The 12,333-nt window shown below is 45.6% G+C and overlaps 1 protein-coding gene across 1 annotated transcript in view; it reads right to left on the bottom strand.

The window, feature by feature from the left end:
• Positions 1–12,333, bottom strand: part of LOC135383645 (sodium-dependent nutrient amino acid transporter 1-like) — a 34,108-nt gene that overhangs the window by 17,708 nt on the left and 4,067 nt on the right. The window contains exons 3-7 of the mRNA XM_064613026.1: positions 10,806–10,886; positions 8,869–9,001; positions 2,888–3,019; positions 2,648–2,823; positions 1,967–2,127 (exon numbers count right to left, since the gene is read on the bottom strand). Coding sequence (XP_064469096.1) covers positions 1,967–2,127; positions 2,648–2,823; positions 2,888–3,019; positions 8,869–9,001; positions 10,806–10,886 — 683 coding nt within the window. The remainder of the gene's footprint in view (positions 1–1,966; positions 2,128–2,647; positions 2,824–2,887; positions 3,020–8,868; positions 9,002–10,805; positions 10,887–12,333) is intronic.

Raw genomic sequence — 12,333 nt, 5'->3', positions numbered from 1 at the left:
GCGTAAGCAAATGGAGGACTGCGCCGAGGAGGAGTGTGCATGGGTGAGGAAACAGGGGGCAGAGCTGGAGATGAGTGAGCATGGGTGAGCAAATGGGGAACTAGCGAAGGACTCCGGCTTACTGCGAGCGCAGGGTAGATCAGCCGCACGATAGACCCTCTCCGCACCATCATCCTGATCATCACAATAGCCCATTAGGTCCATTTCGGTATCCTGAACAGCTAAATGGGACCATGAGACCACATCAGCTAGGGACACGCTCTCGGTGAATGCGCATACAGCTGCTACACGGACGATTGTGGCATTCTCAAGGAATGTGTCCCAACTGCTCACTTGGCAAAACTAGCTCATGTTCACTCATGCCCAATCTGGCTACTGAGCTGGGCATGAGGGAGAAAACAGAGCTGAGCGAGAGGTGAGTGAGCATGAGAGAGCAGGAGCTACACATGCTGACCACTGCCCCCTATTACCTCTTCCTCAGTCCTTCCCCGAACACAGAACCCTACACGTCTCTCGCAAGGAATTCTGCTAACCTTCAAAGTCCTAATATCAGCATGCAAACGGTATTATTCGAATGCGTCCCATTCCCGACAACGTGGTCATCCAAGACTGGACAGCAGACTTGTACAAAATACGGCGCAAAAGTATTTAAAATAAGATACTAAATACTCTACGGAAAAAGTATTTAAAATAGAGTACAAAATACTCAAAACTGAAAGTAATTTGAGTAGAGTACTAAATACTCTAAGAAGTATTTAAGATACTCTTTAAAGTACTTTAGTATTAGCAGTAAGTGAAACGCGTATTCTGAACGTGGGCTTACAAATGAAAGGAATAAACTTCATCAGTCATGCATATCTTTCATTTGCAACGTCTTGGTGTCAAGTAATGCTTGGTGAACTTTGGTGAACCCAAGTAAACTTTGTTGATATGTTCTGACCCAAACTTCGTAATCTCTCCTGTATGTCGGTTCGGGTCTTTCGTGTTTATTGCTTTGATGACCAACGAAATAAATGCCGGGATTATCTTGTACCTAATCCCCTGGTGATTCACCTGGCAATATGAATAGGAACGGCTTTCGGACGAAGTTGGCTATTGACAAGCAAGGCCAGGTTTGGGACCAGCCTATTGTACAAGAGGATAAATGACAGATTCGCGAATTCCCGAAAAAAAGAAAACGAAGAAAAAGGGGATTAAATTCCAGTGAGCTGAAAATCTCGGCACGGCGGGAAGCGTGCTGGATATGGCTTGACGAGGAAGGAAAGTATTTTGAGTACTGAGTAGCAAATACCGAAAAAAGTATTTTAAATACATTAAAAATACTTGTCGCAAAAAGTATTGAGTAGAGTACCAAAATACCGGAAAAAGTATTTAAAATACTGTATTTTGAGTACGTACTCAAGATACGTACAAGTCTGCTGGACAGCTGTTTCGACCTTATTGGGCCATCGTTAGCAGTATGCAGGCGGGCAAAGTTTGAGCGGGTGGTGTCAGAAGGTCAAATGGCACGCGATTCCTTACGTCAGCGTGTGCGACTCACCACGGAAAGTCCACAGCAAAGTCAGTGAAGTATGTAAGGGGAAAAAAAGAAGAAGCTCCAGCTATTTTTTTTACTCCCGACATTGTGCTTCACGCTAGTACCAGAAGTGTATCTTTTGCTCATCGTTCTTTCGAGCCGTGGGTACGAAGGCTTCAAGCCTCACTATATAGGAGGGTTCGATATGGAATGTCTGTTACACTGGTCCCCAAGAAATGTAATGACGCCACGACTACGTGTATATGATATCCTTTTGGTTTCTTTCGAACTCCATATTGCGTAACTACGTAATTACATCACCACTGATGTGTGACCACGATTGGTGCTTCGGGAACTGCATGCTTTCTTTCGCACGTGGTTCACATCCCATCGAAATTAAATTATCGTGATGACAAAATACAAGGGCAACTGGCAGCTCAAAACACTTACACGAAGTGCTCGTTCATCGTCTCCGTAATATTGACGCAGTCCATCACTGCATCGTCGTAGCGATAGGGCCTGAGGTAGTGAGGGTCATTAGCTGAGGTAAGGTGACCTCTTCCACGGGTGACGTTGGCAGGTGCTCGTGCTTGACTCGGTTGGCAGATTTTCTGTATAGCATCGGAACAGTGTACCACGGAACGCAGAGACGTTGTTGAGACTTTGGAACATCCATGTTGTTTTAGGGAAGCGGCCGTCCAAAGAAAAGGAATGAACATATCATATATTAGAGAGTTTTAGGAAACCGTGAGCGCTCTCCGATTCGTTTTCCGTATCGCTATAAGCCAATCACGAGCTCGAGCTCGAGCTCGTGATTGGCTGCAATTAACTGGAGCTATTAACGTATAGCAATAGCTGGTTGACTGATAGCGATACAGAGAAGGAATCGGAGGACGCTCACGGTTTCCTAAAACTCCATATTGTCCGATATCCGGGCGAACGCTAAAAAAATGACGAAAATTATTACATTTGAGGCCTTAATTGAAAGTATAGGATATAGCATATCAAATTCGCACGAATTCAAGAAAACAGAATTGTAGCATGAAAATAAATCCCCTGTGGCAGTTGTTACATTTCGCTTCATTCTGTACAGCGTATACAACAGCAGATACATTGAGTACGAATTCTTACTTTTTCTATTCTGTAGCACGTCTCCAGTTCTCGCTCCCAGAAGCCGTAGCAACCAGACACCGGCAAAAGGTTCAAGTCAATGAAGGTGAGAAACAGATGCAGCACGGATTGGGCCAACACGACGTTCAAGCAGACGGCTATGGCGAACCCAACGAACGCCATGCCCATCTCCACACCTGTTGGAAGGTCAGACATCGTTCTGAATACAGATTGAACCTTGGTTCGAGGATGACCACTTACCTTTGGCCAAAGGGACACATCTGGTAAGGGCGCTGGGTCCTAGTCGAGTATATTGGCCCATAATGAGCTCCAAATAAAAAAGCGGATATCCGACGACGGCCAACACGATGACGTAGGCCAACAGAAATGAACCTGCCAAACCACATACGAGCGAGTTTTATAAAAGCTGTCGAGTAAGCGCGTGCTTTAGAGGACGTTCCGTCTTTCAGGCATTGATTGGGATCGTTACTGCATAGCATTACGTAGGCGGAAAGCATTTGTACACAAAGCACTGATATAGCATTCGACTATTCTCTAGAGATCTGGCCTAGGATTTTCCCTCTCCCTCGCGCGCCCCGCCCACCCGGAGCGCGCCAATGCACTCTTAAAAATGAACTTCACCGCATAGCACGCTCCTAGCCAACCATATTCTCGAATGATATCGTTAACTGCCTTGATTTGTTGAAAACGGGAGGCGTACGCCTTTTTTGTGACACTTATGCTGTTCATAATTGTCACAGAAAAGGCGTACGTCTGCCGTTTTCAACCAATCAGGGCAGATAACGATATCATTCGCAATGATGGTTGGCTAGGAGCGTGCCATGCGGTGAAGTTCATTTTTAAGAGTGTGGGAGGACGCGTGGGCGGAGTCGACTTTCATTGCCATCTGGGGGCAGAGGTTCGAACGTAGACGGAGACGTGCTTTTCGCGTTGCTACGTCCACTAGGTCGTTCCATCCACCATGGCCCTGAGTTGGCCCGTGTTCCAGAGATGGCGCTGCTCGATCTGTGAACCTAGGGACGCGCGTTCCTTGGGACCACGAAAATGGTCGGCGATAAGTACTGTGTCTGAGCGATGCTCGCGTTTGTCTGTTTGTTTGTTTTCGCTTTTAATGAACGTTTTATGATGGCTTGTTTTTGCTTTTAATAAACGCTTCATGATCGGCGTCTCTGAGCGGTGCCCGCGTTTGTTTGTTTGTTTGTTTTTGCTTTTAATGGACGTTTTATGATGGCTTGTTTTGCTTTTAATAAACGCTTCATGATTGGCTTGTTTGTTTTTGCTTTTAATGAACGTTTTACGATGGCTTGTTTTTGCTTTTAATAAACGCTTCATGATCGGCGTCCCTGAGCGATGGCCGCGTTTGTTTGTTTGTTTGTTTGTTTGTTTTTGCTTTTAATGGACATTTTATGATGGCTTGTTTTTGCTTTTATAACAAACGCTTCATGATAGGCGTCCCTCAGCGATGGCCGCGTTTGTTTGTTTGTTTTTGCTTTTAATAAACGCTTCATGATTGGCGTCTCTGAGCGATGTCCGCGTTTGTTTGTTTGTTTGGTTTTGCTTTTAATGAACGTTTTATGATGGCTTGTTTTTGCTTTTAATAAACGTTTCATGATCGGCGTCCCTGAGCGATGCTCAATAAAAGGGAAGGCGCACGCCAAAGAACGCCCTACTATCAACCAAATTCGGGCGCAACGATTCCGCGGACGTCTTATCAAGATCATTCTAACAACGCGTGTTCCATATGTTTAATAAAGCAAACAAACGCGGGCATCGCCCAAGGACGCCGATCATGAAGCGTTTATTAAAAGCAAAAACAAGCCATCATAAAACGTTCATTAAAAGCAAAAACAAACGAACAAACGCGGGCATCGCTCAGGGACGGCGATCATGAAACGTTTATTAAAAGCAAAAACAGGCCATCATAAAACGTTCATTAAAAGCAAAACCAAACAAACAAACAAACCCGGGCATCGCTCAGAGACGCGAATCATGAAACGTTTATTAAAAGCAAAAACAAGCCATCATAAAACGTTCATTAAAAGCAAAACCAAACAAACAAACCCGGGCATCGCTCAGAGACGCCAATCATGAAACGTTTATTAAAAGCAAAAACAAGCCATCATAAAACGTTCATTAAAAGCAAAACCAAACAAACAAACAAACAAACGCGGCCATCGCTCAGGGACGCCGATCATGAAGCGTTTATTAAAAGCAAAAACAAACAAACAAACGCGGCCATCGCTCAGGGACGCCGATCATGAAGCGTTTATTATAAAAGCAAAAACAAGCCATCATAAAACGTCCATTAAAAGCAAAAACAAACAAACAAACGCGGCCATCGCTCAGGGACGCCGATCATGAAGCGTTCATTAAAAGCAAAAACAAACAAGCCAATCATGAAGCGTTTATTAAAAGCAAAACAAACATCATAAAACGTCCATTAAAAGCAAAAACAAACAAAAAAACGCGGCCATCGCTCAGGGACGCCGATCATGAAGCGTTCATTAAAAGCAAAAACAAACAAGCCAATCATGAAGCGTTTATTAAAAGCAAAACAAGCCATCATAAAACGTTCATCAAAAGCGAAAACAAACAAACAGACAAACGCGAGCATCGCTCAGACACAGTACTTATCGCCGACCATTTTCGTGGTCCCAAGGAACGCGCATCCCTAGGTTCACAGATCGAGCAGCGCCATCTCTGGAACACGGGCCAACTCAGGGCCATGGTGGATGGAACGACCCAGTGGACGGAGCAACGCGAAAAGCACGTCTCCGTCTACGTTCGAACCTCTGCCCCCAGATGGCAATGAAAGTCGACTCCGCCCACGCGTCCTCCCATTGGCGCGCTCCGGGTGGGCGGGGCGCGCGAGGGAGAGGGAAAATCCTAGGCCAGGTCTCTAGAGAATAGTCTTTTTGTGTCAGTTTTGATACACGATAATTTATATAATAATTCCTGACAATGGTTTGCGCACAGCGTGCTATGCGGAGAAGTTCTGTTTTTGGAGTGCACTCATGTCACTACGCGGGAAATAACTCACCTACAGAGCTCTGAAAAATTTACGCAATTGAAGTCGCGTCAACGCTGTAATGCAATTTTTTTCTTCATTGACAGTACTTCGAAAGCTTCCGAGAACCGCCAGAACATGAAGAACAAGAAGCTGATTTACCGGCCTTAGGGCGCCCACGCGAACAGGTAAGCTCTGATAATTCGTTAAGAATACGTTGTTCACTGCGAGAGCACGTTATTATTGAAGGTGCCAAGCAACAAGTATACAGCTTATATGCCTGGTCGATTATGTAAAGAGCGCAGCTTTCCTCGTGGTTGCCCCCAGCATCGAGGTGGGCGGGTCCATCGTGTGGCTTGGTGGTGGCGGGGTCCATCATGGTGATGGTGCAAGGTGCTTGTATCAATGTACACTCTTAAAAATGAACTTCACCACATAGCACGCTCTTAGCCAACCATCATTCCGAATAACAACGTTCTCACCCCTGATTTGTTGAAAACGGGAGGCGGAGCCTATTCTGTGCCGTGCATAATGAGCACAAAATAGGCTCCGCCTCCCGTTTTGAACAAATCTAGGGCGATAACGTTGTTATTCGGGATAATGGTTGGCTAGGAGCGTGCTACGTGGTGAAGTTCATGTTTAAGGGTGTAGATACATACCCCTGAGTTTGGGGAGACGAGAGACGAACACACACAAAGCTCAGATGATGTTTTAATGCGAGTTTTAGCCAGCTGGCTGTTCGTCTTCCGTGTGCCCAAACTCAGGGATATGTATCTACACCGCACTTCGCACCAGCATGCTGCCTCACCCCCTTCTCTGCATTGCCTGTATCGCAATGCTGTTGTGACAGTACGGCATACTACAACGCCAGTGAGCCCGACGGCCTAAACGACCTGCGAGCTCCGGAGGGGTAACGCACTTGTGAGAACCAATAGATACGGGAAAGATGAGAACGTGCTACGAGCACGTCCTCTGAGGAGAGCGAAGAGCATGAGGACGAGAGCCAGCGATACAATGACTGTTCTTCATTCTGGGCACCGTCCTCATCATTGGCATAGTATTTAAAAGCGTTAGGAACGACGTGCCAAAGGGTCCTTGGGCAGTACGGGGCAACAGCTATTATTATATGAGTCGCTGGGTTTTCTACCTTCTCACATATGATCTGGCGACAATATACCGTTTATAAAGTATATATATACCGTAACATATGCCGTTCTACAGGGTGTCCCAGAAAACGTGTCATTGAATTATAAGAAAAAAACCACGCCACCTAGAATCATGCGGTCAACGGCATTTGTTCTTACTAGGTTTTTGCCACCTCCTGATGTGCATGTCATGTAACCTAAGTTTAATTACGTAAATTTTTGCGAAGTGAACTCAGAAATTTGCCAAGTAAAAGTTACTTTTTTACCCACCCAACATGAAGAGCGTACCGAATTTACCGTATTTTCCGGACTATAGGTCGCACCTTTGTATAAGTCGCATCCCCCAAAAAATGCACAGTTTAGCACAGAAAATCGTATATAAGTCGCACCTTTGTATAAAACGCACACATGTTTTATTATATACAAGAACTACTAGCTAAAAGCCGTCAAAGGATTCGTCCTCCGAGTCGCGTCCCGTCTTCGTGAAACTGTGTTCACCTTCAGTCATCCACGACTCCCACAAACGTCGCAGAACGGCTTTAAAACTCCGATTGACAGATATGTCCAAGGGCTGAAGCATTTTTGTCATCCCTCCAGGGATGATTACGGGAACACAGTTCTTGGACTTGATTTTTCATTTCACTGCAACTTTTCACTAACGACGAAGTGCCTCCCGACAGCCCGGTTGCCATGCTCGACTGCGTAGTCAACAACCGATAACTTAAACTTCGCATCATAACTCCTCCAGATACCAGCTTTGCTATGTCGGGAACCTGACTCCACTGAAGTGAAGGGTGGCGTTTGTTGTTCCCACGTGGTGAAGGGGGTGCCGGAAGTGGAAATCGCTATTACGCGGCGGTAGCACGGCGGGAGATAGCGCGCGCTGTCAATGGCGATGGGAATTCCGGCTTCCGAAAAAAAAAAAAAGTCGCGTATAAGTCGCACCGCTGTATAAGTCGCACCACCAAAAATTTGAGAAAAAAGATGCGACTTATACACCGGAAAATACGGTACTCAAATTCATATTAATGGGCACTGATATTCAGGATCTATCCTATCGGGAAAAATAGCCGAACATCATGCTTCTCCGGGCGCTTGAGTACAACGCGCGTGGACTTTTTGAGCGCAATCACCGTCAATGCGACGAAAGGAGGTTTGAAACCCAGCCCACAGAGTGACAGTAGAAAAAGTGTCAGTTCCTGAAATTGGGAAAGGGAAAATATCATCCCAGCCGAAGCCGGACCCGATAAGCCATGTCTGTGTTATCTCTTTCTACCATGCCTGTATGGGCTGGGCTTCCAACCTCCTTTCGTCGAGCTGACGATTATTTCGCTGAAAAATCCGTTGCGCGCTATCCTCTGCAAGACCCGTAGACCACGATTTTCGGCTATTTTTTCCGATACGATAGCTCCTCAATATTCCCGTAAATTATCATTAATTTGAGTAAATTCGACACGATCTTCACATTGGTGGGGTAAAAGAGAGGCATTTACTTGACAAATTTCAGAGTTCAGTTAGCAAAAATTTACATAATTAAACTTAAGTTACATGACATGCACATCAGAAGGTGGCAAAAATCAAGTAAGAACAAATGCCGTTGACCGCATGGTTCTATATGGCGTACTTTTTTTATTAAAATTCAATGACACGTTTTCTGGGACACCCTGTATGCTTGCTTCAGAATTTTCTGTACAAACTGTAGTCTACTACACCAACGCTTCTGCCCCAATAAACCAATTGATGTTCCAGTGTTTTTCGTATTATGAGTGCTTGTGCCTCTAGACAACACTCAACTTTCATCTTTCTTCCTATTGCAACATTATTGTAAATTACAGTAACATATTGTAAGTCCTCGTTCACTGTAACATTTCGAACGCATGTCCATGTCGATACCAACGTTCGTTTTGCACATCCGCTCAATATAAACCTACAGGAGCCAATCGAGTCCATTCTCGATACGACAAAGACCCAAACGAAACAGCATGCACCCTGAATGTGCCACACCTTTTTCCTTCACGTAGCTCTACATCTTCCGAAGTGTATATTAACAGAAACGTGCGAATGCATACCTCCTCCGTTCTCATACACAGCCTTCGGGAACCTCCAGAGGTTAGCCATGCCCAGGACGATACCCAAGCAGGCCAGTACGAGGTGCGTGTCTGTGGCCCACATCTTCCTGTCCGGTGCCAGTGTCTCATAGTTCTGCGCCAAGGAAGAAACGCTGTTTATGGAAATGAAAGGTTCGGGACCTAAGAAATGTTAGACACTGTATCGACAGTGCGTAATTCAAATAAAAATTCCTGAGCCTTGCATCTTGTTAGTACATTATGTAACTGCTAGTCGATAGCTTGGTATATTTGCATGACATTTACGTTTTAATGCTAGCGTGCACAACTATAGAATAGTGTTTTCTTTTTCTTGGTTGTTACGTCCTGAAACCGCAATTTCCTCGTAGAAAGAAAACGTCAGCTTTCTTGTGTCTCCTACTACTTCAGCACCTTTTAGTAAGCAGCATACCAACGTCCAGCTCTTCAGTTTCAACCCACGGGCTTCTTACACCTGTCCCACACTCGATAGATCGCTCGAAAAGGACGCTAAACAAAATACCCAATTAAGACCTATCTAGTGCATATTAATCCAACCACGCTTCATTGAGGCGGCCACCTGGCTTTTGTTGCTGGTAAAACCATAATGCTGCCAGCCTTGTCGAGTTTCTTAGCCCAGTGGTTCTCAACCATGCATGATAAGGCGGGCCCTTACGTGAACTGACGGAAGTGATAGGGCACCCCATCGGTGGTCGTATTTTAATGATATAGGATAAATAGCAACGAAGTGTGTGAAATGGACTTGTTTTATGTAAGTGCACCGCCAAAACGTCTAAAAAATGTTGCATCACTTCATTGACTGAGTTTCGATATTCGCGATGCCGATTTTCTCTATCACCCCGTTTGCTGTAAAACCGGAATCCAGGTTCACATCGATTAATACAACGGTTTTTAATATTTATCCAGCGTAACTTGGGGCGAAGTGTCACGACCCCTTTAAAGGCACCGTAAAGCAGTTGAAGCGCAACCTCATGAAATGAGTAGAGAGCAGATTTTTACACTCGAAAAACAGAACTTCACCACATAGCACGCTCTTAGCCAATCAGCATCTCGAATGACATCGTTCTGCACCCTGATCGGTTAAAAAAAGGCGTACGCCGCGCTTTCCACAAATCCGGAGTGATAAAGGTATCATTCCGTGTAATGGTTGGCCTTCACCGTGCTATGTGGTGAAGTTCTGTTTTTGAAGTGTAGGCACTAACAAGGGGCGCTCTTGACCGCACAGCACGCAGTATGCCAATCATCATCGCGGATGATATCGTTTTGCCTCCGGATAAGCTGAGATAGGGGACGCACACCTTTTTATGTATGAACTTTCCTTGCCATCAGAAGATAAAACGATACGACTCTGAAGGTTGGTTGGCCAAGAACGATTTATGCGACGAACAGCGCCACCTGTTAGTGACTAAAAATCCGCTCTCTAGAAATGAGTTCATTCAATAGCGTAACCCCGTAGGACTCCAACGTCGCAGTTTTCGTCCCAATCACTCCCATGCAGTTTTATAGAAAATCAAAATTGAAAATTGCCGGCAACACTGTATCGGAGTAGACACCAACTTCACGGCGAACTACATTGCATGCGCAACGAGGCGACATCTACGGCGCGCTGCGTGGAAACGAGTCACAACAAAAAATGCTAGATGCATGAGCGCCACTGTTGCCCGCTAAAATGAGCGTTATTTCACACCAGGCGTCGCCTCGAACGATTTTGTCGCAATGTTGACAACGAATTAAAAATTTAGAGCGACGTATCACGCGTAGGCTATGCAGCGAGATATTTGTAAGGTACAAGCTCTTAAGTGACACCAAGCATATAAGCTATTTGCTTGTTGCTTGGCACCGTCAATAATAACGTGCTCTCGCAGTGAACAACGTATTCTTAACGAATTATCAGAGCTTACCTGTTCGCGTGGGCGCCCTAAGGCCGGTAAAGCAGCTTCTTGTTCTTCATGTTCTGGCGGTTCTCGGAAGCTTTCGAAGTACTGCCAATGAAGAAAAAAATTGCATTACAGCGTTGACACGACTTCAATTTTTCAGAGCTCTGTAGGTGAGTTATTTCCCGCGTAGTGACATGAGTGCACTCCAAAAACAGAACTTCTCCGCATAGCACGCTGTGCGCAAACCATTGTCAAGAATTATTATATAAATTATCATGTATCAAAACTGACACAAAAAGGCGTAAGCCCACTCTCGCTTCGAATCGGAAGCGATAACCCTACCATTGGTGGGAATGGTTTGCGCACAGCGTGCTATTCGGTAAAGTTCTGGTTTTCGAGTGTACTCAAATATCGCGCGGGGACGGTTGTCACTAATAAGACTGCGTAATGTGTACCGATGTCTGGGAGAAATTTGACGTCCAGCGTGCGTCGCATGATACGCGCGCCAATCTTCCGACAACATTGCACACAAGAGAGTTCGTTACGAGCACATTGGCCGCGGTCACGTGAACTCGACAGAAGCGCGTTGTGCAGAGTTAGCGCACCTCCTCGCACCTATCCCGATCAGTGCATTGCTGGACGCGGCCCTGACGGAGAAGGTTTGTTGCAATAACTCGATACGACACGCTTCTGTCGAATTCAGGTAACCGCGTACATGGATAACGTTGCGGTGCACTTTGACTTCACAGCATGACACGACCAATGCAAACGAATACTCAGAGTGGCATCTCTCTCTCTCTTCTAATTTGTTGAGGACGAGGGGGCGTGTAACCACGGTGAAGGCCAACCATTGCACAGAACGATACCTTTATCGCTGCTGATTCGTCAAAAACGGGAGACGTACGCCTTTTTGTGACATTTATGCGGCTATGTTAAGTGTCACAAAGAGGCGTATGCCCGGCACTTTCCACAAATCAAAACTCATAAAGGCGGTATTCTGTGCAATGGTTGGCCTTCAGCGTGGTATGCGGCGAAGTTGGGTATTGTCTGAATGTGTCTGCAACGTGAAGATCTAATGAGTGGGACCCTAACGTGTTGTTGCGAGCAATGTGAGTTTGTGATGCGTGCAGTGAAGCGGGTTATGTAGTGTATCTCCTGTCTCCATCACGCACGATGCCGTTACGCGTGTCTACAACATGTGGCCTGTGTAGAAATATACGTCCGAATTTTACATCGAGTGTAGTTCCGTCTACAACAGCAACAGGTTTGCTGAGGACACCGTGAACGCCATTTTTGTAACGCTTTGCGTACATGCAAAGTGCTATAGAATTGCGTAAGCATCCGGTTTTCAACAGTCAGAAGACAGAATGATAACATCCTGCACTCTAAAAACAGAGCTTCACCGCATAGCACGCTGTGCGCCAACCATTGCCACGGAATGATAGGGTTATCGCTTTTGATTAGAGGAGAGCAGGGGGCGTACGCCTTTTTGTAACAATTTGGGTTTATGGTAATTGTCACAAAAAGGCGTACGCCTCCCTCTCTCCTCGAA

This window comes from Ornithodoros turicata, chromosome 2 (assembly GCF_037126465.1).
Source record: "Ornithodoros turicata isolate Travis chromosome 2, ASM3712646v1, whole genome shotgun sequence".
Classification (NCBI taxonomy): domain Eukaryota; kingdom Metazoa; phylum Arthropoda; class Arachnida; order Ixodida; family Argasidae; genus Ornithodoros; species Ornithodoros turicata.
This window is presented reverse-complemented; position numbering and strand designations above follow the sequence as displayed.